The following is a 27,228-nucleotide window of genomic DNA, read 5'->3' on the forward strand; positions in this document are numbered from 1 at the left end:
CTTTTGCAAGTAACGCTTGTCATCCCAAATTACATAAGTAGACTTTAAATACAAAGATAAAAGTTCTAAAAATCCGCTAACATGGATGCCAGTGTCATTTTGGAAAGGAATGCTTCCATATTTGTCAATAGCTGCCTCAACGCTACGCATTAAACCGGCCTGTGGAAGTGAATAGTATAAGTCTTTCACGTCAATTGAAAAAGCACTGATGTTTGTTAAAGCCTGGTCTTCCAAAAACCCGACAACCTCATCAGAGTTCTTGGGGGCGAAAGGGTCATTACAAGGCAGCTTGTTTAAGCTTTCTTTTAAAAACAGTGAGACTGCCTTTTGCCAAGACTCACTTTCCGAAATGATGACCCTTAATGGCCAGTCAATTTTGTGCGTTTTAGCACTGAAGAACACACTCAGGTGGTCCCTTTTGCTACTACTGATAGCTTTTGCCAAACCAGTGCGCACGTTCACGTTCACGTGCGCACGTTCACCAGTCAACGAGTCCGTCAACCGCCTTGAGACAGCTCGCAGATAACCTTCGTCTTGCTGACCAGACGACTGAATTCATCTGGGGGCACCAGCTCATTCAGCTGAGGAGTTTGCAGGAAGGCAAGCAGCACCAGGGAGCAATTCCTGGCAAAGTGCACACAATGTCTGACGTGGAATTACCGTCCAAAGTCGAGCAAGTTCTCTCGCTGGGACCCAAGTTTGCGGTGCAACCAAAGAAATCCCCACCGGAACTTCTTGCTATGGTACGTGACATTGCTCAGCAGGCTCCCGATAGTGAAAATGAAAGTTGTGTTGCCGAAGGCGTGGCTGTCCTGAATCGTTGTAGCGGCATGAAATCTGTTCTAAATGTAAGAAATGTTGCCTCATTATTGGTCGATAAATCCCTGTGCGTACTCGCCGCAGACAAAGAAGGCGGTTTTTGTGTGCTAACGCATAGGTCCTTCAAAGAAAAGGCCAATAAGGCCCTTTTGGCTGTTTTTGATGGCCATGATGATGTGTCACTGAAAAAGTTGCGAATGCAAGCGAAAAAGTTGTGCAATGCTATGAACCTTACAGGTTTGGCAAAAGCTATCAGTAGTAGCAAAAGGGACCACCTGAGTGTGTTCTTCAGTGCTAAAACGCACAAAATTGACTGGCCATTAAGGGTCATCATATCGGAAAGTGAGTCTTGGCAAAAGGCAGTCTCACTGTTTTTAAAAGAAAGCTTAAACAAGCTGCCTTGTAATGACCCTTTCGCCCTCAAGAACTCTGATGAGGTTGTCGGGTTTTTGGAAGACCAGGCTTTAACAAACATCAGTGCTTTTTCAATTGACGTGAAAGACTTATACTATTCACTTCCACAGGCCGGTTTAATGCGTAGCATTGAGGCAGCTATTGACAAATATGGAAGCATTCCTTTCCAAAATGACACTGGCATCCATGTTAGCGAATTTTTAGAACTTTTATCTTTGTATTTAAAGTCTACTTATGTAATTTGGGATGGACAAGCGTACTTGCAAAAGCAAGGCGTGTGTATTGGGTCGACCATAGCACCAGTGTTAAGTGATCTATTTTTAGCAAACGTTGACAACGACCTGTCCAGAAGGATTGAACAGAGTTCTGTTAAAAAAGTTTTTAGATTTGTAGACGACTACTTGATTTTATTTCAGTCTAACTGCGCCTCACTTGAATGAGATGTTGCTGACATTCTTCATATGACTCGGGATTGCTTCAATCCTTTAAACATTACCCATGAACTTCCGGTTGATGGAAAACTGCGCTTTCTTGATTTGTTTTTTAATTTTGGTGCTGAGCACGTATGTTGGCGATACGATCCTAGGGCCGGTAAACCGCTACTGCCTTTTCAGTCAGCTCACTCCAAATTGGTGAAAAGAAGTGTGGCTTGTTTTTGTTTCAGAAATGCTGTGTTAAAGTCATGTGCCCATCTAATGATTGAAGCAGTGCAGCTCCAATCTGAGCGCTTATCTATAGCGGGCTATCCGATGCATTTGCAAATTTCAGTAGCTGAAGGACTACTCAAAAAACTGGTGCGACCACCTGAGGCGCGACCAAGTAACACGAAGAAGAAAGTGGTCATCCCTTACACTCATAAGGTGGCACACAATCTCAAACGAATCGCTCAGAAGTCACATGTTCCAACTGCATTCTCTGCCCCGCTTAAGTTGGCCTCTTTGTGTAGGTTAACTCAACCAAACAGAGCTATCGATGAAGAAGTTTCTTGCGCAAAGAAACACCGAGCGCCTTTTCAAGACTGCGCAATAGGCGTAGTTTATTCTATACCGCTAAGTTGTGGTAAACATTACATCGGCCAAACGGGCCGATGTATCAATGAAAGGTTCCGAGAGCATGCCAGCAATGTCACGAAAGGACAGGGAGGCCTTCTCGCTCTGCACTGTAATGACTGCACGTGCAAACCAGTCTTTCAGGAAGCTGACGTGGTTTGTAAACATAGAAATAAATATGTCCGAGAAATAGTTGAAGCAGAGATGATTCAAAGGTTGGGTGACAAATGTGTTAGTTCGCCGTCGATATTTTTGTCAGATAAAGAATTGCAATTTCTCCGTTCGGCTTTTCCAAGTTGATTAGAAAGTTATCTGCTATGACATGCGCAGTGGTTGGCTGATCCCCTGTATATATGTGAAATGTTGCTTCAATAAATTTTGTTGTAAGTCAGCGCTGTGTGTGTTCCCTTCCTGTGTCCCCGTTGTTTACTCGCGCTGTGTGGTTCATCAGTCAGATGCAACTTATACTTGTAGTTGCGTATTTTTGCATAGTTTGTTTCACTGTATTGCTCTTGTTACCTACATCTTTTTATGCACTCAAGTGCGTCTTGCAACCTTGGGTGTTACCTTAAAATGATAATAGGCCAACCTTTTAGCTATTTTGCTGCATGAATTAAGCCTTGTTAACTGTTTCATCTGTTCTCAGAATTCCTGCTCAGACATACAGCTGTACCATTATGCTGCTTGTTCAACGGCATTTCCTTTTCACTCAGATATTTACAATCACTCGAAGAGGGGGATTGAACGTTTGCTCATTTTTTTTGTTAGACGCAACCTAATCAAACCAACAGGCAATGAAGCTAAGGGATGTATAGGGGACCTTACTTGCAGGTTTCAACTGCAGTATAGTAATTATGATACAAGTGGAAAGGAATTCAAGTGAAAAAGGTTAACGGCGGCATGGGACCAAGAGTTCCGTATGGTTCCATGCTGCTAGTTTCCCATACTGGGAAGTAACCCCCCAAGCGACTGAAGCTTTGTACTGCCGTGGCACCACCTAGAAGTTCGCTTGTACCTATTAATGCGACAGTGTTATAAAGCTCGGTTCGCAAAAATTTTGGCGTCAATATCGGCATCGTTGGCTGTGAGCGAAAATTCGTTTTCCGGGAGGGAAAAATCGAGAAAGATGCAAATAAAATAAATAATAAAGATCTTTGGTTCAAGTGAGGATCGAACCCAGGCCTTCTGCGTGACAAGCAGGTGTTGTACCGCAGAGCCATGCCATTGCTTGAAACTGCTTCGAGACAAAACACTACATGAAGTCATGTATTGGGAGGAATCCCCTTAACACATGTAAAATTGCAGGGCAGAAGCTAGAATCGTACCAGGTGTCAAAGCATGTGAATTGCGCGAGTGGGTGTTTTAAAGGCCCACCTATTACAAAGTGCTCAGATATATTTAATCATCATCATCAGCAAAAGCATCAACAAGTCAGCGCCTCCTCTATCTTCCTGTGCCTGGGAGAAGGAGAGGAGCCCAATGGGAACCGGCTGTCGGCGTTGGTGCGGCTTTTAGCCGCCAGGCGCCGCCACCGGAGTAGACCCACTGTCGCGTCTTCGCTAGCGGAAACTAATGCCATAGCTGCATTTGAAGCTGCTATATGGTTCAGTTTTCGGCTGTATTCGCGTTGTTTAAAGTATAATGAAAACTTGTCAGCGGGAATCGTGAAGCACTTGTTGTTCTGGGCAACCAGCCCATTTCAAAGGCATGTGTCGTTCGCGGGTATTTGATCGAGACGCTCGCGCATCGTCTGCTAGGCTGATGCCAGAGAGCGCATGCCAGTGATGCACGGAAGATTGTTTTGTCACTGTTACGTTCGCTTGATTGAGTCAGTTTTTGACTGCCTGCAAGTCGATTTTTGAAAGCAGGATTTGCCAGGAGCTAATACTGAAAGCTTGGGTGCTTAACGTTCCCCGATGCGTGCTACCGTCTGCTGGTGTAGCACACTATACGCAAGCCTGGAGTTCATGCGCTAAATAGCACAAAATGTCACTAGACTGCTTCCAGGGATGTACGTGATCACCCATTCCTTTCGTAAAGCGTTTGAGAAATACATTTGTTGCCAGTGAGAGAAAGCAACAGGTAGTGCCCGAAAATGAGGAATTATGCCAAGTGATTTCACCATTTCAGAGCTTAAACCAGTTAAATCATGGTGGTACGAAAAACAAATAAAAATAGTTGCATATGTCGCGTGCTTCCAGCAACACTGGCCGATGTGTGTAAATAGACCCTGTTGTTGAAGTCTAGTAGTGCCAACTCTCAACTTGAGCAATGTGATGGGTGTGAAAAATGTGGCCTGTTGTGGGTTGCTTGAGCTCGTCTTTGTATTTGTCGACGGATTGTTGTAACCTCAGTATCTGGCTCCTCAGCTATTGGCCTTTTTGGTAGTGAGCAAAGCAGAGGCCAATTGGTTGTCGACCTGGACGCTTTGTCGCATGCGGCAGCATGCTCAGCCTTGTGCACGCATTCATTGTGACACTGTACAGTATGATTGTCGGTTGTTTTGCTGGTAGCGCATGCGTCCATGGGCTCCGATTCTTCAGCATCGGGACCCACCGTCAGCGCTGCACATGGCGGCCATCGCAAGGCAGCGTTGCTACTGGTACATGCATTCCTTGCCGGTTCGGACGCAGTGCGGTCGCGTTTAGTGATACTTGCCATGCTTGGTTCAGCTGTTACCTTGGGCTGGAATCATGAAGGGTAGTACGCAAAGACTGACGCGACCGTATACTTCGTATGCTGCCACTTCTTATATTCTATGAAGTCTTCGGGTCGTAAATAACGGCTACATAGTCTAGCGTAGTTTGAAGATGTATTAGGAGACCAATTATCCCGCCTAATTACTGCAAGCCACCTCTCCCGAACACCAGCGGCAGCTGGAATTTCACGGGACGACAGACGAACGGTGTATTAAGGCGAAAGCCTTACATTCCCCATCAAACGCGAAAATTGACCGTTGGCGGCGTGAACACGAGTGATTCAAAAAATCATCATTACGTGATGACGCCATCATAACATGTCAAAGATCATAAAATTTTGTGACATCGTGACTTCACATAACGGGACGTCGTCATATTACATCTCTGCTTAGTCAAAAGGAGCCGATCACGGAGGCAGTGTAGAACCAGCTGAGGTGCAGAAAGCTTGCAGTGCCTGTGATCATTGAGGCTGTAAGAAAACCACGTTAGCTGCAGAAATATCTCGGAGGGAGGCAAGGAATGTTCAATATATTGACTGGAAGAAAAAGAAGGTGGCTTTCGCCTTTCAGTCGTCTTAGATGAATGCATGAGGGGCCCTGTGAGTTTGCTTTTTCTTCATCAATAAAGGGAAATAAAAAAAACACAATTCGCATGATTTCTTTTGGTTCCATTTGCAGAGTGAAACAAGACAGTATGACATACTAAGGCATGCGAATGACATGGTTGTAATAGCCTGAAATAGAAAATAAAACACGAATGCTATCAAACGCAAGTATTGAACCTGCAGCACGGCGTGATAGCCTGCCTGCGGAATACGTACAGTGGGGATGGAAAGAAACGTGAACGTGCAGCATCTACATTCTTTGCTTTTTCGCATTTTTTAGTGGTTGTAACCTGGATGATTGATGAAAAGACGGAGTCATCCATGATACAATATCAGACCATCTAGCATCTTTTTATTGCCACCACGACAGAGCATGATGAAAGCAGTGTGCTGCTGTGTTTTCGTTTCTTTACATCCCCCCTGTACCTGTGAAAGCGTGCAAGAAGCACGCATCCAATTAATCTCGGATGCAAATATGAATTCGTGAGTTTCGTAATATGCGCGGTCATTCAGCGCCAGCTTCCCGTAGTCTACTCGCAGAGCGCCGCCACGCGGCAGCGGCGAGCGGAGGCAGAGCACGTGCTCCATGGCCCGAGGAGAGTGTTCGCCCAGGCACTGAAAAAATTCGAGGCGCTGACAGTGAGCACCTGTGTAGGTTCACGTGTTGCCTTACGGACACGCAGTGGGCCCTTTGCTGATTCTTGGAAGGAAGAATTATGGCGTAGTGGGCACTTCACAACTGTACTTGTAGAAGGCATTCTAGGATAGCTTGAAACGGCCTAAGTTACGCACACAGACGATTGTTTCCTCGTGGCACGGTTGAGGCATCCACCGAGAACCGAAGCAAGGCTAGCAGTTGAGAAGGCGGTGCACATGGGGCCCCATTACGCTATTGCATTCTACTCTTGAAAGTGAAGCTCAAGCGTCCTCAAAGTTTTTTTGCTGGTAGACAGCCGGTGATATGAGCATGCGGATACAACCAAGCCCCAGGTTTGTGTGCTCCTCTACCCCTTGGTGAACCAGTGGTTCTCCAACCGGCACTTTAATTCCTTTTCATTGATGTCTTAAATACCATACCACAGTTAAAACGTACAAGTGAGGTCCCCTGTACGTTCCTTAGCTTCACTGTCTATTTGTTTACGAAGTTACATAAATGAACTGATCGGTTGATCCATCACAATGTAATGGCCGATGGCTCTTTCGTAGTAATCATTGGCAGCCCGAAAGTGAAATGTGTAAGGATAGAAGTAGTTGCAGTTCTGTTGGACTACAGTTTTTACAGTGTAGATAGCTATTGCGGTGGCATGGCAGCCTTCTACGTAGAGATGCCCATGTTGACACCCACTGCTGCATCTCTGCCGGACATATTGGTCCAGCTCTGTAGTGTCTTTGGCAGCCCAGTGCATTGCAGTACGTTTAGCTTCATGAATGCGAGGCAGTCTGTAGTGTGTACCTCGAATGTGTGAAAGTGTTGTGCTTTCCACTAGCCTGTCTCTCGCTGGTGCAACCTGGTCACTTTCGCTAGATTCGCTCATTGATGTTGCTTCCTGTCTGTGATGCTTAATGCTGTAGTGCTTAATGGTGCCATTGCAGGTGAATGATAGGTGACGTGTAAGCAGTGCTGCTGCATGCTGAAACTGCTCTTGAAAGCATTGAGGCGTCATTGGCTAATTTTACGCACAACAGCATTGTTAGCAAAGCAGACACCTGGTTGGAGCCTCCGCCGCACATAGGTCTTCCCTTAGTGCTTGGGTGTTCGTTATTGTCTTGATGCAGTACTTTGCTTGCTGCACTGTTCTTAGACGGTGCCACCATTCTTGTGAAGAGCATGGTAGGGCAAATGGAAAACACATGGAGCTTGTTTGTGCTGAGAAACTTGTCTTGGTTTGTGTAATAGCGGTCAGTGGATCTGGCTTCTGGCCTCGGGAGCTATGGAATTGGAGGTTCAGTCCTCTGGTCTGTGCTTTCAAAAGCCACGGATGTGGCTATTTCGCGCAAACAAATCACAAGAAATCTCCACATCCGTGGCTTCTGAAAGAACATGAACTGACTAGCCCAACAACGTGTGCCTCTGGTCTGTAGGTTGACCAAAGTGTTTTTTCGGAATTTTTTCCATGTGATCTCACTGTGTGCTGTTTTACCGATGTAATCGGGATGAAATGAGGTCATGTTCTCGGTGGACCCCGACATAAAACACTTCAGGGGTAGGAAAAAAGTCACAGTTTCGCCGCAACGGCGAAACAATGAATGCGATAACAACAAATGGAAATGTAACACTAAGAGCGGAAAGCAGCTCGAAATTGCCAGTGCGTCGCTCGAGCCCAAAGGACGCACGAAAAAACTCACACAGCACGAGCGCAAGCTATCATGCGTCACAGCTCGACACTTGAAGCGCACTGCTCAAACATAAAGCAGGACGCACGAAACGAACGAACAGGTACACACAGGACGAGCGCGAACTTACTCTCACGGTTGTTACTTATATCTGTTTGAACAGCGCGCTCCTTTCGCAAACGCGGCCGCTGCAGCGAGCGAAGTGACCTTACGCTCTGTGGCTTCAGCGCGGACATCACGGAGAAAGCACCGGACATACAATCCCCCACTCCACCCTCCCCCCACCCTGCCGGCCGCCCCCTTCTTTCCTCGAGATAAGCGCACGAAGGCGACCACGCCCTGTAGGGCGAAGAGCAACGGCGTTCGCAGAAAGGGGGCGAGGATCTTTAAAGTGTGCCACACGTGCACATCGCGCCGTCTATGTGGTAACTAAAAAAGCATGCTGATGTCAGTGGTGTATATAAATAGCTCGCTGTTAGCAGGCTGAAAGACGGTGCTGTTGGTGGCCTAACCGTCTAACGCCGCGCGCTGGAAAGCAAGAGGTCCCTTGTTCGATTCCGCGCGTCGGAAAGTTTTTCTGTGGCTTTTACATATATATATATATAGACATATATATAGACATATATATATATATATATATATATATATATATATATATATATATATATATATACATACGGTGCATGACAGCGGCGATGGTGACGCCAAAAGTCAGCCGAGACTGTCCATATAATTGCTATCCCAATAAAATGTTTCACTGATTGGCTCCTTCTTTGCCCTTGCTTTTTCTCAGTTGTCGCTAACTCAGACGTGCTAAACCGTTTCGTGGCAGCTTCCCTCGATGTTCACCAATGTTACAATGTTTGCGGGCATTGAGCATTGGCTATTGTGTGTGCGCAGGCGGCGCACGCGCAGATGCAGTGCCGTCTGGGGCTGTTTCCTGAGATAGGCCGTGCCTGGCTGGTGGTGGACAGTGACCTGTTTGTGTGGCGGTACGAGACGGGTGACGACCTGGCCTACTTTGATGGACTGAGCGAGGCCATTCTGGCTGTTGGCCTGGTGCAGCCTCGGCCGGGCGTGTTCCAGCGACACATCCACTCACTCCTCTGCCTGGCCACCTGCACCGAGATTGTCATCCTGGGTGCCACCATGCAGGGTCAGCTCACTCAAAACTGTTGCGCTCTTTGACGAAACGGCATCCTGACGCCAGTTGCCATATTTACTCGCATAATGATCGTCCCGCCACGGTGATCTCGTAGTTTTCGTGCTCGACTGCTGAGCCAGAGGTTGTGGGATCGAATCGCGCCGCATTTCAATGGAGGTGAAATTCCAGAGGCCTGTGTAATTTAGGTGCATGTTAAAGAACACCAGACGGTCAAATCCAGAGCCCGCTACTACGGTGCCCCTCATGACGTAAAGCACCAACAATTATAAAATTATTATCGCATAATCATCACGCTTACTTTCTTACGAAATTTACCCAGATTGGGGGGGTGCTATCGTCACGTGGTGTAAAGTTTTTAGGAGAAAAATGATGGAATTGAAACAAGGGGCTGGTAGGAATTGTTACGATGTGCTACTACGATGATAATCAATGAATATCGAGCACCTACCTTTGTGTTAAAGACACAGGTTCACTTCACAATGCACGAATTGCTCCATGGAAAACACGGCACTAAGCGGAGATTGCGATGAGAGGATGGGTGTAAGTACTGTGCCAAAAATGGCATTTTAATACAATTATGTCCTAAATTCACATAATTGCAGTTTCTGCTCAGTTATCACTGGGCATGTGTGCGCCGGTGGGGTCTGTACCTCTACAGCTGGGAGCTGCATGAAGTGAGCAGAAACGTCATGTGTGACATCATTGGTAGAGCTCTCGGTTCAGTTGCTCTTAGGTAATGATTGCATTGGTGTCGGCAGCGTGTTGCTGTCGACCCTGGCTCTGGCAGTAGTGATGCTGGTAAAACAGTGAGAACCGTGAAGAGGCACAGCATAGTTACTGGCACCCCATCGATATTGGACAACCAGCGACACTGGAAAAATAGCAGTACTTGCCATGCCCGCACAACCAATGACGTCGTACGGGATATTTCTGGTCGGGCTACGTGACCCCGAGCTGTTGAGGTGCGAATGGTTGCTCTCGTACGCTTCTACTTTCTGCAGCTCATACTGTGAGGTGCTGGCGTTGGGTTAGTCCTAGATTTGCTTAAAGGGAAGTTTTTTCAGTGCCTCTAGTTGGCCCATAATGGAAGGAAATACGGAGTGGAGCACCTGCCCAGCCATAGGCTATGGCCTAGCCTGCATGCTGAGAGAAAAGTGTGGATTGAGTGACGTCTTAGCTGCCATATTAACTAGACGCAGTAGACACCTGTAGTTGGGTTGCCTGTGTATGCAGCTTGGTTGTCGGAGAGAACTGCGCATGTGCAGAACTGCATGTTTATTTTAGATGCGAAGCATCTTATAGCGGAGTTCAAACCGGTGGTGGTGGTGGTGGTGGGCGGCGTGACCACCCTTACTGCGCATGCGCAAACCCTCTTCACACACCTCCTCACCCATCCCCCTCTCCACCCCCTCTCCCCAATCCTCTCACTCCGCCTCTCCACTTCCCCACTCCCCTCCCCCTCTCCACTCCTCTGAAATGTGGGCTAGACATGCTGAAATTCTCTCCTGCGCAACGCCGCGATGAACGCCAGTGCATGCGCGTCCCCACCCCCTCTCTCTCCTCTCCTACGCTGCCCCTCTCTCGCGTGGCTGTTGACCGCGTTCCTCCGCTCGCCTTGTGAGAATTAACGGCCTGGCCAGAAGGAAGACACAACGCGCGTAGCGTTCCTCTTCGCGTTCTACGACGCGAGGTCGGTAGCATGCCCAACGAACGCCAATGGAACGCTATCGCGCAAGTGCTCTGGCTTCGCATCGCCTCATGGTCCCCTTTAGCGGGAAATGGTGTATTTCATGGATGCAGCTAGAGGAAAGCTGTCTGGGACAAGCCACTGAATGCATTTTACTCGAAAGGATGGTGTGATGCTTGCTAGCAGGAGAATAGACCTTCTTCAAGCACGTGAGCAACGGACGCACAAGCGCTCATGCGACAACTGTGTATGCCGCAATGAGCGTGTGGGCCTCACGCCTTAGCTTTCCACTTGTGCCATGCTAGAACTTCTCAGATCAAGTGAATTTGGCAGGGTGCAACATACTACTGCATAATTCAATGATAAACTTTCATGTCTAGGTCTGATGCCCTCTTGGATTTCCATCTGTCTAGTGTTGCAGCATGCCACCCTTGGACCAGCTGAGTGGTCCCAAAGCATCATTGTTTTCTTTTTTCACCAGTATGCTCTACAGTGTAAATTAAATAAAAAAGACACAAATTGGTTTCCTACATAAAGTACAGCGTCTATGAAATTCACAGAGGCATTTGGAAAAGACTTTTACCGACGCTGTGGATGAGCACAAGGTGAAGTTCTGATATTTAATGAGTACGCGAGAGAGTATAGTCAGCATTTAGTAAAATAAGATGGATTAACTAGACAGCATGCGCGTCGCTCGCACCACAGGTGGTTTATTTGGACCATATGGTTTATTAAAATAGGCCATATGGTCTATTTTTGTCATACTTGTTGAAAATTGTTTGTCACTTTCTCGTGAGACACTGATAGTGTCGTTGCTTTAAAACTTGAGCTACAAAGTACTATACCTGGCAACAACTTTCTGTGGCAACACAGCCAACACTACGGAGCTGAAGCACACACTTTTTTACTACGTCTCTGCATGAAGTCTGCAAACGCTAACTTTCGTAGACTACGTAGCTTAAAAGCAAACCTAAAAAAAAAAAGGAAATGGGTGTTATGTTCAAGATTGTTTGCATTGTAAGTAAGAAAGCTTATCCCGTGAAGGATTTTCTTCTTTTGCTGTTTCTAGTTTTCTGGTGTTGATTTCACATTTTCCTGTCCCTGTAAACAATGACTGTGTCGCTCGGTTGCAGCAGTTGCACATCAAAGCTTGTAAGCGAGCACGATCGTGTGTTCGATAGGTGATCTGTATTCATCGAACAGAAAGAAACGAAGACAGTGGTGCGTTATTTTTTTGGCCGCATACAATCACCGAGAAAGAAGTTGTGCAAGTGGGTCTCTCATTGCGATAACCCCCTTGAAGGTGAGGCCGACGAGCTGCCAGTCATCAGCAAGACCGGCTGCTTGAATGTGAAACTGTGATTGGAAACTGTACGTGAAAGAAATGACCCATTTCATAAATTGCGTTGCATATATGGTCGGTATTTTGGTTGCCTACTATAGCCGATATGATCACGCTGAAGATCACGTACTGCAACACCGTGACTGTTTGCGATGAGAACAATTTTTGAGAAATAAAATTACCTGTGGAAAGCTTTGCCTGTGCAACAGAAGCGTTCTTATCAGTTGTGCAGTTGACAGCGTGCTTTTCACTGTGCAAAAACAGCATTCTTGACACCGGCCGATAAGGAGCTTGTTTCACCCGCTTAGAGTTACAGTTAAACCCCGCTGATACGTTTTTGAAGGGACCTTAGGAAATGAACGTAAGAGACGGGAAACACAAGAGCCGAAAAACAGGAAAAACGACAAAATATTTAGTGGTACAGAATTTTATTTCAATGCTTACGCGTGAAAAAACCGTGTAACGTTGCCTGGTGCTTTTACTCATGTCCGAGCAGCACGAGAAGTTTTTCGAGCACCTAGAGTCTCTCATCCTTTTCATAAATCTAGTGCCACCACGGCCTACACCTGACAAGCGATCGCTTACGGCGATACCTTTGCGAGATTGTCGCCGAGCGATACTGTAGGACCATTGGCATAGTGTCGGACCACCGTGGCTTGTAGTAAATGGTCGAACACCTCGCGAAAGTAGAAATACCCCCGAAAGCGGCTTCACCAACTCCTAAATTTCGTCACTGGTGCACACATTAGCGCACTCAGCCACGGTCTAGTCGACGGATAGAAACGCGGAGCTGGGAACGGCGTCATCCACAGAAATGTAATCAACGTATGTGATTTTTTTAGCACCAACAGGTGTAGGCGTGAAAGAACTAAGCACACGCAAGCACGACCAGTGCGGCGACTCCAACAGCGAACCGCGCGCACGACCACATGAACTCCAACCAGCTCGAACAACTCTAACAAATAAACGCCAATGCGATAGCAGAAGTAAATGCCTATCTCGGAGGCCTTGCTTTCGCAAGTAATTACGTCATAGACGCCGTGTTTGCAGTACAAATCTCAAAGGCTATGCTTCTGTTATAAGTAAATGCCAATCTCGAAGGCTTTGCTTTCGCGAGCATTACATCATAGACGCCATCTTTGCAGTACGGATCTCGAAGGCTATGCTTTTGTTTGTGTCAACCGAAAGTATCTGTCGCTTGCGCCTCTCATGCGGCTAATGTTACGGTCAAACCAGGCCAAGCTGCGTGAAAAGTCACCATGGCGGCTCTCTTAGGTACTCACTCGGTCGGCTTGGAGCGCACTTCGCGACGTATCATACGGGAACGGTCCCACAGTTACGCCGTAACAGCGGGGTTCCCAATACATTGTACCCTATGGGAGCTGTGCTGTGACCGGCAAAAAATGACGTAACAGCCGGGAAAACGCAACAGAAATGAACGTAACAGCAGGGTTCTACTGTACAGATGTGAGAGGCCCGCACCCGACAAGTCGGGGCCAAGATTCCTGCTGGCCGTCGGTGCTTTCGTCCCCTGACAAAATAATGCGAGCGTCTCCAGAAAGTTCTTGCGCCTCCAAAACAAGGAAGACGTCCAAAAGAAGGAAAATGACAATACCGACTCTACGTGCGCCAAAGTTTAAGAAGTGGTTTCTTGCCTTTCCATTGTATTTCCAATTGCACACTTCCTGCTTGATCGTGGCCTTTTTCTCTTTCAGAAATAAAACCGAACACTTCAGTACAGTTGCTTCCTGTGTTCTCTCGCAATACAGAATATTCTGTCGCTTTCGAAAAAAATGCAAACATTATTACACATATGGTTCTCACTTCGAACGCGGTCTTGAACCATTGTCAAGTTAGTGTTATATATAATGTGACTTTCAGTAGACATCACCCATGGGCCATGATTCCAAGTGTTTGTTTCTTCAGTGCTGCATCCATAAGCACGTATCTAGACTTATGGTAGCTTTCGATCAAAGCTATATATAACACTATTTCACAAATAACATCATAAGTCGTGGATGTTCGTACGAATACGCACATATTGGATGCGCTTGTGAAACTAAAACCGAAATCACCTGCAAACAAACGGACTACTTGACGTAGTAACGCATGTGCAGAAGCTCCACCCTCATAGCTTTGGCTCTGCTGCCACAGAAAGTTGTCGCCAGGTATAGCGCAAGTGTGCGGATAGCAAGAATATTTATATACAGTAAAAGCTCGTTAATTCGACTCTCGTTAATTTGGAAAATCGGTTAATTCGGACACGTCATCTGGTCCCTGTAAATATACGCATCACTCTATGAGACTGGGCGCTCGTTATTTCGGACAGATTTGACCGCAAATCGGATAATTCGGCGACTTTCGGGCCGCTGGCGAGGCTCGAAAACGAAAAAAGAACAATACGGAACAAAAGCGAAGCTCAAACGCAGCATTGCCATGGACATCAATTATCGACTTGGCTTGGATAGACGTCAGACTCTGGAGTTTCCAAGACGTGTGGCGCCACCTGTCGGAGAAGTATTGAGTAGTGCATAGACCGACTCCCTCACACAGTTTGCTATGGGACCAGGTGCAACTAGCGAGTGTGAAACAACGATTGAGCGTAATATCGCGTGTGTTTGCGCATTTAACACACAGAACGAAAGCTGTGAATTGCTCTCCGCTTGTCGGACGCGCCACCGTACCGTCGTGAAGTGCTTGCTGGATCACTCGCCAGAACGACGGCGAAAACAGCAGCAGACGAGACCCCTCCGCACGCTACGAAGAAACGCCGCAAAAGACGCACTGTTGCGTTGTGAATTGCCACGGATGTAAAAGACTGAATAACAACGTTCAGTTTTACCGATTTCCATAGTTGTCGTACGAAGAAGAAAGGCGAGAGCGCTGGATATGGGATGTTGCGAGCGTGTTCGGTAAGCGAAGTACCCGCGTTCTCCACAGCCGGTCGCATGAGAAAGTGTGATAGTGTTGCTCGGCTGTTGTTTTGCGTAGCCCTGATGTAGAACCGTGGTAACCTTGACCATGAAGCTCAGCAGAGGCTCTGACCGCGGTGCTTTTCGTGTAACACGAAGTGAGCAGCTAGAGGCAGTCTGAAGACGCGTGATACGCACACCGCGACGAGTTGGTCATCACAACACATCATCGCGGACGTACGTTTTGAAGGCTCAGAGTTCTGATTCTAACTAGCTACTACGTGCGCCATACAAGTAAATCGCAGAATGTTGGTCGTGACCACCTTCAGGTTTGTGTCGCCCGTGTCCTCCGCGGTTGCCGTAGCTATCTCGGCACGGTTTTGCCTTTGGTTGTACCCCGCGAAAGTGGACGCACGTATCCCCATTTGCAGTACACACAAACGGAAGGCAACCATCAAGAGACCATTTGAGAATGCGTAATAAAACAGTCCAATGCACAGGAAGCGAGAGATGAATTAACGGAGAGTGCAACTGCAAAGGCGAAAATCGCCGGGCCCATTCGTCCCTGACGAACGGAGTTGTGTACCACTGATCGTAAGATGCATAGGTAAGTAAATTGATCGTGTATGTACTTTATCGCTGTGGCATTACGTATATACCCGATTTTAACGCATTTAGGCGCTAGAGAACGGATGTCGGAGAGCTTGCCTCGAATTCGATGTCGTGTGATGCTCGCTTGTACTTGCGAGTTGCAGCGCGCGGGAATAACTAAAACTTATTTTGCATTGTACTCGCAGTTCGCTTTGATCAGTTTCCTTTGTTTCTGAAGCGTGGATTGGCGGAAGAAGCTTTCCAGGTCCTTGATTTTCAGGAAACGGCGCCTCGACACCAACGAAAGAGGAGGGATATATTCTGGCCTATGCACATTCCATTGCGGACGGCTCTCTTTGCACTACCCAGTTAGTGCCAGGGCTGCGATGAGGGCGCTGGTGGCGGTGTTTTCGCAGCGCCGCCTGGGCAGAGTCTGACGTCTATTGAGACTGATCGTACGCCTTTTTTTCGCGTGTGGGTTTTGTTGCTTTGTTCCCGTTGGTGTGCTGCATCGTTGATCGCCGATTTATCGAGGGACGTTTCAGTACGGCTCCTTTAGCTTGATCGTTGCTGGTGCTTTTGTGCTGACTTCTCGTGTGACCGCACTCTCCGCCGATGGCAACGCCGGCGAAGCGGCCCAAGTACGAGGCCAAGGACTTCACCACCAAAGTAGAAATTTTGCGTGCTCTGAATAATGGGCTCTCCCGACAAGAAGTGATGAAGAGTGATGAAAGGGGATCCTTGTATCGGCGGCAAAAGAAGCAAGGAACGAGTAACCGTACTTTTAGCCGCCAATGTGACGGGACGCTTCTCGTTATCGGAAAGGTTCAAAAGCTACTCTGCTTTAAGTGCCAACCGATTAGCGTGGATGACGGGTGAAACTTTTGCGGACACTGCAGACAGCATGCGAGCTGCTGAGCACCTTGAAGGGCTCAGAAAAATTGTGTCCGCGCGAATATCTGCTCGAAAACAGACAAGCATCCGCGATTACTTTGTTAAGTAAAGGTATGTTGAAAAAACTCCTGCATTTATTGTGTTTATTTCGACCATTCGATAATTCGGACATTCGGTTAATTCGGACATTTTGTCCGGTCCCTAGAAATCCGAATTAACGAGCTTTTACTGTATTGTGACAAGTGTTATTCCTAGAGTTTTCTTTTTTTATGTTCTGAATTTGACTTTGCTGCATGTTTATTGTTTCTTGAGTCTGTAATTATTTTCTAGACACGGCTGCTGGTGAGCAGTTTTGTCATTTTTATTTTTGTTAGGCTTAACGTGTCTAACATTTGGATGTATTGATAAGAGAGGCTTACGGTGAAATACAATTGCGATCTGCATATTATATGAATGAGTAACAATACCCCGATTTCATTTTTGCAGTTTTCCACCAAGCTTTCTAATAATTTTGTTCTCACCTTTCTCACATTCCTCTGTGACTACTGAACTACTTAGTTTCGACAGTCCTACATTCGGTGTTGATGACAACAAAAGCAACTCTCAGGCTGGGCACATTAGCATGTGGTGTCAAATGCACTAGTGGTTCTTAACATGGCGCTCTATGCCTGGTGTGGGTGTTTAGCCTGCATGAGGGGATCAGATGCTATCTCTCACCCATCAGAACATTTCTAGGTGTGCAAGTCAGTGCCACTGTGCAGCAAGAGGGATGATAAAGTTGGTTGGCTCGATCCAAAACAAAACTGGAGCATGTTCAACCTGAACCAAACTGTCGTATTGTTTTGTTGGTGTGTTAAGGCTGTATGTGAAACCCACCGTGATGCAGGCGATGAACTGCTGCTCCAGCCCGAGCCCGTGTTCACGCTGTCGGCTGACGGTGTGCCTGCGACGTGTGTGGTGGGATCGGCATTGGGCCGCATCTTCTTGGGAGGCCGGGACGGCTGCCTCTACGAGATCGTCTATTCGGCCGGCAGCAGCTGGTTTGGGTCGCGCTGCCGCAAGGTGAACCATTCGAGCAGCACCCTTTCCTACCTTCTGCCTGCCTTCTTGAGCCTGCCCTTTGGCAAGGAGGACCCCATCGTGCAGGTGCGCTTCTCTTGTACTACCTCAGTGAAAGCTAACTTAGGCCTACTGTGTAGACTGACGTACTCAGACTATAAACGGTACTGCAGTGCATAGGTTGGCAAACTCGATATTGCGTTATTATTACATTTTGGGGTGTATACTGCTTTTTTTTTTGTCATGTCATAATGGCGAGCAATCGCAAGAGGAGCACGGTGTGGACGTTGTTCACAGAAGATTCGAAAACGACGACTGCGATGTGGTATAAAGGTGGTAAGCATTACTCGAAGCCAGTGACGGAAACGCTTAAGATATCACCTGCTGCGCGCCCACTTTATTGTGCGAAAGAACCATCCTCCAAAGCGAGGGGTCATGCCTCAGATTACAATGTTGAAGGCACAAATCTGCCTCTTCAGGTAAGTTATCAGTATCTCGCTATATAGCCAACAGCCATTCACCTTTTCTTATTTTGAAAATCAAGTCACTTTTCCATTATGTAAGACATTCGTATGTTTCAAAATGATGGATTGTTATTAATTCACATTCGTTCAGAAAGCTGGGTTCTCTCCACAGGGACTTCTTTCTTGATCCCTGTGTATTCAGCGCTTAGGCTCCATTGAATGAAAACAGCAAGGCAGTGCATCATCACTCCACAGTGAAGTCTGTTCTCTGTAAATTTCAGATGTGCGAGCGCGTCGTCCCGTTGATTATTTTGTTCGTGTTCGTTTTTAACCCAGCACTGTTTCATCGTGTTGCTGCACTAACTTCGCTCTCCTTGCCTTGATAGACCAGTGGTTTTCGTCACCTACAGTGGTTATTGCAACTTTCTTGGTATTTTATTTAACCCTCAAGTTTTGCTTGTTTTTTGAGTAACTGCTCTATACAGTGGTCCAAGAAGTCCCACATTGTAATATATGGGTTGTTTATTTCTTGACTGGTTCCTATTGCCGCTATATTTTACTCCTTAGCAAATAAGCACCTTTCTTTCACCAATGAAAGAAAGAGAGAAGTATACAGTCGAACCCGGTTATAACGAACTCGAAAGTGTTGCGAAAAGTGGTCGTTATATCAGTAGTTCGTTGTATGCGGACTCGTCCTTAAAAACGTGCGCTTAGCGGCCAAGCCGTTTTTTTTTTCTTTGTGCACTTTTATTAAAGTTCTAACAATCCCGTCGGTGACAAGCTAAGCCTTTTCGCGTCGTGAAGCGACGCCCGCTGCGTGCTCACGAGTGAATTAACTGCCTTTGCAATGAGCTGACACCGTTTCACCGAAGCGCGGTACCGCGCCGTGGAGCCGATCATCCCTGGCTAGTTGCGTGCAGCGCGTCGCCTACTCGGCTCGCGGAGTCGCTGCCGGGCCGCTTGCTGTATGCCGTATGGGCGCGTTTGTACATTCGCGCTTGCTTCACTCCGGACCGTGCACGGGTGCGGCGACTAGCCCCTTCGTTCAACGCGGCGAAAACAAGCATTTTCCAAGCAACACGCACTCTACGTCTCTGCGATGCTCTCGCGGCCCTGCACGACGATGCGCGGCGCACTTGAGTTGTCACCTAGTCAAACACGCAGTATACGCTCGCTGTCAGTGCATCGACGTTTCTCGGTGCCCGCGCCGCTCAACAACAGCGAGCTACTTTCGTTTCTACAAAGCGACGCGCACTTTAAAGCGGTCTCGCACGACGCGGCGGCGGCGAACTTGCGAACGGCAGCATGGCTAAGCATGGCGCGCTCGTACCGCCGTCAATCCGCATTGTACGGCGTACGCCACACGCGCAGCCGAGCAGATATCTACAGATGACCGTGATAATTAAGGTTGTCAGCTATAAGGCATAATGGCACGTTCATCGACGGCCACCACCTCGCCTTCGCTCTTTTCTGATGCTTATCCGCGAAGGCATCGCCGCAGTCGCGCGGAAGTCGTAATCACCAATCGACCGGTCTCTGCTGTTACCGAAAAGACGGATGACTTTTCGCAGCACCTTGTGGCGTCGACGAGTTTAGGGACGCAGTGAACCTTTTTGCGATGGAAAGTTATCGTGGTTATCACTTCTTGCATTTATGCCTTCTCGCGTTCCAAGGCATTGTTTGGTTCATCGCAGGCGGTCGTAGCTGCAGAGAACGACGTCAGGAAAGGTTACTGTGCGAAAGCTGACATCAAGGCTTCATGCTGCCTACTATTTTTTTCCCTCACTGCCATTCTACCACCGAAGAAACGCCTGGAAAGTGAGCGATGTCGCTCGCAGCGTCCGAAATCTGCGTGCGGTGCTCGCCGATCTGGGTATAGTTGCAAGTAAACTGGAGCGGGGCACGCGCGAGCGCGCGCCCCTGTCACGCTTCAGAAGGCCTGTTTTAACTTTTTTTCGCTTCGTATGCACCATATTTTTACCGCGACCGTGTCCGAAGTGTTCGTTGTAAAAGTAGGAGGCTTTGAAAAATGTTCACTATATCTGGATGCAGCTTCAATGGTTAGCATAGGAAAATCGTAAGTGCACCCAAATATGGTCGTTATAACCGATAGATCGTTATATGTGGGATCGTTATAAGTGGGTTCGACTGTATTAGAAGGCAGAGAGGGTGGCCTGAGCTAGTACGACCCAGCCTGCTACTATGCACTGGGGAAAACGCGACGGGAGAAAGAGACTGACGAAGTATGATTGTGACAAAAAGAAATCTGTGTGTGTGCATATATATACATATATATAAAAGACATCATCACTAGCGTAAAGGGGACAAGCACGCTAATGATAATTTTTTATTATGCTATACACCCACTAGCCTAACTGTCCGCCTAATAATGTATTGGGTGTGAGGACATGTTGTGGCGCCACCATGTGGAGGCATCCTGGAGGCATCCCTGTGACGTGCAAGGTTGGATTGCTCCGCCAGCCCTCTCCCGCTCAGCCCGCAGCTGCTTTCACGTCTGCTTTGATTGCGATAGCAATTATATGGATAGTCTCGACGGGTTTTTGCCGTCGCCATCGCCGTCATGTCCCTCCCGTGTGAAGTCGAAATTGAGCTCCCGTGTCAAGTCCCAATTGAGAAGGTCCCCCGCGCATCATATGTTCTATGCGGGGAAAAAACGCGCGAGCGGGGACGACGAACGCGGCCGAAGCAGAGGTCAAACGAGCCGGCCCATTTTCGTCACTCGGAAGGTGCGTGCAATAATATCACCCCACTCGGGGGGCCTGCCGTCGAAGCAGACAGGAAACGCCCCGCCTGTCTTTAACGGGCATAAAAAGACACATGCAGTCTCCATCGCTCGGAGGGTGCGTTCGCTTGGAGGGGGGGGGGTGTCGCGCGAGAAGCAACTTTGAACTTTGAATCTAAGGGCGCGGTTGCGATCGCTGGCGCGCGTGCTATCTCCACAGCCATCACAGTGGGCGGCTCGTATACCCTTCTACGTGCTGTGCTCTCAACGCGAAGTGACTAAGCGGAGAACATCTCTCTCTGGAGCGGCCATATTCTCTTACACCAGCGTTTTGTAGTTACGCGAGCTGCCATCCTCTGTTGCTATCGCATTCATTGCTTTGCCCTTGTGGTGAAACTGTGACTTTTTTTATCATTATTGTTGTACAGTCGAACCCGCTTATAACGAACTCGAAAGTGTCGCGAAACGTGGTCGCTACATCAGTAGTTTGTTGTATATGCACTTTCATTAAAGGGACACTAAAGGCAAATAACAATTTATGTCAGAGTGAAAGCTCAATGTATGACAACTTCTAAAACGGCAATATTATCAACAGCAGTGCCCTACTTACCGAGAAACTAAGCTAAATGTATCACATGATGAGCGCCACGAGTGGGACATTTTCGAAATGATCCCGATGACGTATGAGAGTCTGCCTACAATAAATCACTAGTAATCAAACTAGCAGCAATAAAAAAAGAACCTTCCGTGCATCAAAAGACGTAATAAAATGCTGTTTGTTTGTTTCCGTATGATTCATGGAAAAAGGAACCTCTGTGGCGTTGCCATGGGGAACGGCACGCGTAGTTGAAAAGTTCCGTTTTCGCCGTACTGCGCTTCGCCCGGCGCCCTGCTTCGCTCACGCGGCCGCGTCTCAGTGGTAGTTTCGGGATCGCGTACTGCCGCGTGTGTTTTGCGCTCGTGAAAGTCGCAGGTCCACCATAGCTTCGTCGCCCAACACCGCACTGCTGGTTTCCTCGCTGCTTTCGGGCTCGGGCTCGGGAGAGTCGCTGCCGAGGCTGCTGTCGTAGTACGCAACGACGCCGGCACTACGAGCCCTCAGCAGCATACCGCGCTCATCGGGGCTCAAGTCGCTGAATTGGAGCCCAGTGTCGTGAGCCAATGTCTCGTTGTCAAGTTCTCCGTCCGCATCCATTGCGGCGATTGCGGCAAGCTTTGATGGCTTCGATGGCCGTTGTTGCTGCTGTGGGTCCCGCTACTTTTGCTCTGCTGCTACTAGTATCGGCGGCCGCGCAGTAAAGGCGGGCAACGTTGGGCATGGCAGCAGTGATGTATGAAAGTCTTATTTCAGGCGGGTGATTTGAAGTGCGCTAACACGATGTGGACCACTAAAACGTGGTTTTATTTCAAAATAAGCACTTCCTTGGCATAAAAGTACCACTACGAGGTTTGTGGGCCGCTATTTCAACAATCAACGTCGACTTAATATTTGCCTTTAGAGTCCCTTTAAAGTGCACCCTACCCCTCCGGTGTCAAGCTAAGCCTTTTCGCGTCGTGAAGTGACGCCAGCTACATGCTCACGAGTGAATTACTCGCCCTTGCAATGAGCTGAAAACGTTTCACCGAAGCGCGGTACTGCCACGTGGAGCCTATCATCCCTGGCTAGTTGCGTGCAGCGTGACGCCTACTCTGCTCGCGGAGTCACATGCCGGGCCACTTGCTGTATGCCGTATGCGGCGCGTTTGTATGTTCTTTGTGCCTGCTTCACTCCGGACCGTGCATGGGTGCGGCGAGTAGCCTGTTTGTTCAACGCGGCGAAAACAAGCATTTTGCAAGCAACGCGCACTCTACGTCTCTGCGATGCTCTCGCGGCCCTGCACGACGATGTGTGGCGCACTTGAGTAGTCACCTAGTCAAACACGCAGTATACGCTCGCTGTCAGTGCGTCGACATTTCTCGGTGCCCGCGCTACAGTGTACTAGAAGGGGCAGTGAAGCGGGCGGCAGCCTCCGCGTGACTCCGGCGGCGTTGCCAGCAGCGGCGGCGCTGCGATCGACCAATCTTGAAGAGGAGCACGCGAAGCGTAGCATCCACTGCGACGCTCGCATGTGCTTGGCGCGCGGTGTGTCTGTGGTTCCGATGTTTGCGCGTAAGCACTTCGCTTATTTAGTCTGTATCATCTGCTAAGGACAAGAAACTGCAAGGCAGATTGGTTTTCCCACAGATGCAAACGCATTTTGGGAAAGTACTCGCCGCTTCAATAGAGCCACGCTCTTGAAAACACGGACACTTTCCATCGCAGTTGAGTCCCATTAGAACATTTTCAACCGTTTCAGCAATCAGGATCGAGTTTGTTTAGCTTACAGAACTTGAAAGCGCCGACGAATCTCTGATAGAGAGCGAGTACATTCGGATCTTGGGTAACCGCAATAGGGAAGCCGTGTGAGAGGTTAATTAAACGTAGCTAGTCGCCACAACTATGGAAGTAAGTTTAAACTAAACAGTTACATGGTGCGCTCGTTCTCTTTGAAATCCCTGTCAACAGCATAACATGCAAGGCCAGAAAAAAAAATTTTTTAATGATCGCGCAAATGAACAACGTCACGCAGAATCAGTTGGACTCGTTGCTGAAACAGCTATAATAAAACATTCGTGCACGAATTTGAACAGTCATATACGCCCACAGCAACAATTTATTTTAAAAAGGACACTGAAATTCACCTATAGAAATCATGCCCCAAACGCAAGGCAAGCAAGCTGAAAAAGAGGATAGCACAGCACTGATGCAGAAAGCCAAGTGGGACCTGGCAAAGCAGCCGATTTTATTTATAGTGACCGTGCAGGCTTCGGCGAGCAATTAAACGAGCTACAGCATTTCACAAAAAAAGGACACAATGTCACGGTCTCTGTAATCTGTGAATTAATATGTGACAATGCGTCACAGAATATGAGAACACACACATGAGGCAGTAGGGCACAGAACATTGATATATGACATTGTTTTTCACACTAATGCAATGAGGGCATTACCCTAGTAATGGGTAGAAAAACAACTGAATTACTGTACAAAAGGGAAGCCGCTTGCTTTGATTCAGCAAATCTTCACAGCTGGCAAGGTAAAGCGAAAATAAATAACAGCAGGTGAGGAAGGCAAAGACATAATGCATGTTGAGAGAGTTGCCATGCACCTAGTTTGCCTGCTTAGCTTGAGGTACTTGGCAGAATTACGTTTCCTCAGCAGATTGGACTTACTCTCTCCTTTGACAAAAAAGTGCAGTCGCATATAGTAACGTAAAACCCAAAACTGCGTGCCCTTAGCGTGAATTTCGCAGCCGACCTGCAATGGGGAAGCATGATGAATCATGAGCAACACATCCATAACACTCTCGCTATGAAGTTTGCGTCCGCTGAATAACGTTCAATAGCAAATAACGTTCCCAAACGCTTCTTCGCTCTGGGTCTACGGGCGCTTTAAGTAACGAAAGCTTCGCCGTTTGTTTGCTTCGAGAGTACCCTGTGCTGCATCCAGGAGCGAAGCAATGGCTCAAGCGTTGTTTTTTAGGAGCCATTCGCACGTTATAGCATCACACATTGAGAGAAAAGCGGGAGAATCACTTCCAGACAAGCGCGTTCCAGCCAAGGAACCGGCAACACGAGGCACCCGCCTTCAAGATTGAGCGACTGCAGCGCCGCCGCTCCGTTCGCCAGCGGCGGCGTCAGCTGCCCCTATGTGTCGGTGCCTCCGCCCGCTTCACTGCCCTTTCTAGTACACTGTACCCGCGCCGCTCAACAACAGTGAGCTACTTTCGTTTCTACAAAGCGACGCGCACTTTAGAGCGGTGTTGCACGATGCAGCAGCGGCGAACTTGCGAATGGCAGCATGGCGCGCTCGTACCGCCGTCAATACGCACAGTGTACGGCTTACGCCACACGCGCAGCTGAGCAGATATCTACAGATGACTGATTTAAGGTTGTCGGCTATAGGTCATAACTGCACGTTCATCGATGGCCGCCACCTCGTTTTCGCTCTTTTCTGATGCTTATCCGCGAAGGCATTGGCGCAATCGCGCAGAAATCATCACCAATCGACCGGTCTCTGCCGTTACCGAAAAGACGGATGACCTTTTGCGGCATATTGCGGCGTCGAAGTGTTTAGGGACGCAGTGAACCTTTATGCGATGGAAAGTTATCGCGGTTGTCACTTCTTGCATTTATGCCTTCTTGCGTTCCAAGGCATGGTTCATCGCATATAGGTGGTCGTATCTGCAGAGAACGGCGTCAGGAAAGGTTACCATGCGAAAGCTGACCGCAAGGCTTCATGCTGCCTCCTTTTTTTTTTTTTTGCCATTCTGCCACTGAAGAAAAGGCTGGAAAGTGAGCGACCTCACTCGCAGCGTCTGAAATCTGCATGCGGTGCTCGCTGGTCAAGGATATCTTAGTCGCAAGTAAACTGGAGCGGGGCACGCGCGAGCGCGCGCCCCTCTCACACTTTAGAAGACCTGTTTTAACTTTCTTTTGCTTTGTATGCGCCATATTTTTACCGCGACCGTGTCTGAAGTGTTCGTTGTAAAAGTAGGAGGCCTTGAAAAATTTTCGCTTTATGTGGACGCAGCTTCAATGGTTAGCATAGGAAAATCGTAAGTGCACCCAAATATGGTCGTTATAACCGATAGATTGTTATACGTGGGTTCGACTGTACTTCACTTCAACGAGATCAGTAAAATACTGCTGCGGCTTCATCACTGACTGTATGAAATGCCATATAACTGCTCAGAAAAAAATGTTACGTTCCTCGTAATGCCTTAGACAGCGCCCTGACTGCCGGCATCATCTGCTATGGTCACCGATATGGAAACTACGGGTGCCGAGCACGCTGCTTTTGTAAAAGGTAATGAATCATTTTGCATCGAATGGGCTTTAGTGTATGCTTGCAGCAAGGAAACATATTTTTTCTGCAAGAAATGCATGCAACCGTGCACCTTCATTCGTTGTAGGTTTGCATATAAAAACAGGCCGCGGTTGACACGACAAGCATGGGCAAATTTACATTCCTGTTTCGTACACATGGAAGCATGATGAAAGCGATTTCTTCGCTTTGTGGGAAGCAATCCAGTATGCTTAGAGATTCATGCAGCCGCAACCTTTCTCATATGATTGGAGACAAATGCACGTGAGCCATATGTATGCACTCGCCTCATTCAGTGTTGTAGCTAGATAACATTTTACATGAGTTTGTCTGCAGCACAATTTTAATATCTATCTGTTGCTTCTCATTGTGCAAATTTTCTAGGGTTGTCACACGGTGCATTTTCGATCGCCACCGAGCCACATCGGAATGAAAATTTTCGAAGATTGATTCCATTATCCAGCTTGCACAAGGGGGCCAATCGTGATCGAAAAAGATGGTTCCGATCAGCCTCGAGTGCGATAGCAAATGCACTGTGTGCCAACCGGCCATGTTACTTGTGCACTTGAATGACCATGCTGCAAGGTTTAACTTACCGTGTTCTAAATGGCAATTTTATGTTGCAGTGACAATAGCAGCGTCCAGCATTTATAAAGCTTCATTCATAAGCAGTATGACACTTCGTGGCTGCTGTTAGAAAGTGAATCAGTGTTTGAAGCTTGCCACGTTTTTGGCTGTGGCATAAAACATAGAGAAGAACAAGTCGCACTGGCAATGGGCTCATTTTACAGAAATATAATCTATAAGCAGGGAACCCCATGGGCTGAACTCGAGAGTCTAAAGGAAACCTGTGTGGTCGGGAAAGGACACGAGGACAAATAAAATTGAAAATAGGGGGAGCGGGGAGGTTAGGGCGCAGACTGTGGTGGAAGTTACGTCGCAGAGACAGGCAACCTTCAGCAAAGACTCAAGTAGCACATGTATGACGTAAGAAAGGTTTCATCGAATGCACTGGCTGAACATGCAGAAGCAACTGGATATAGACTGGGATAAGGCAAAGATAACGGAAAGAGAAAAGAACTGGACTTCTCAGCTTTATCTTGAATCTCTGACAATCCAGACAATGGCGCACATGCTTAATCGTCATGATAGCAACTTTCCACACATATCCACACATTGCCTACGTCATATTTTAAAACGTACCTAACCGGACTGTGTGCGCGTTCATTTTTAACTGAGAACAAGGCTTTCGTGCGGGAGCCGGAACGTCTTGCTTTTATGTGAATATTCATGGTCGGTGTCTATTTTAGCCCCATGGGCTTGAAATAACAATAAATAAAGGCAGGTGACAGTGGCATCATGCTCGTGAAAAGCAGGGTAGCGGTAAAAGTGAAAGCTTACGCCTGGCCTCTTGGCGTACGTAGTGCACTGTGGCACGGAGCAGAAAAGTACCATGCCGCCGATAACTTTTACTGCACTTTTCCGGATTGTCTAGTCTCTAGGGGCACACACACAAGCAGTGAGTGCAAAACAACGCTGTTCAAAA

At 47.8% G+C, this 27,228-nt stretch overlaps 1 protein-coding gene across 1 annotated transcript in view; it reads left to right on the forward strand.

The window, feature by feature from the left end:
- Positions 1-27,228, forward strand: part of LOC119400580 (nuclear pore complex protein Nup155) — a 61,498-nt gene that overhangs the window by 21,807 nt on the left and 12,463 nt on the right. Inside the window, exons 2-3 of the mRNA XM_049417724.1 lie at positions 8,820-9,075; positions 17,397-17,656. Of these exons, the coding sequence (XP_049273681.1) occupies positions 8,820-9,075; positions 17,397-17,656 (516 nt within the window). The remainder of the gene's footprint in view (positions 1-8,819; positions 9,076-17,396; positions 17,657-27,228) is intronic.

This window comes from Rhipicephalus sanguineus, chromosome 7 (genome assembly GCF_013339695.2).
Source record: "Rhipicephalus sanguineus isolate Rsan-2018 chromosome 7, BIME_Rsan_1.4, whole genome shotgun sequence".
In the NCBI taxonomy this organism is placed as follows: Eukaryota; Metazoa; Arthropoda; class Arachnida; order Ixodida; family Ixodidae; genus Rhipicephalus; species Rhipicephalus sanguineus.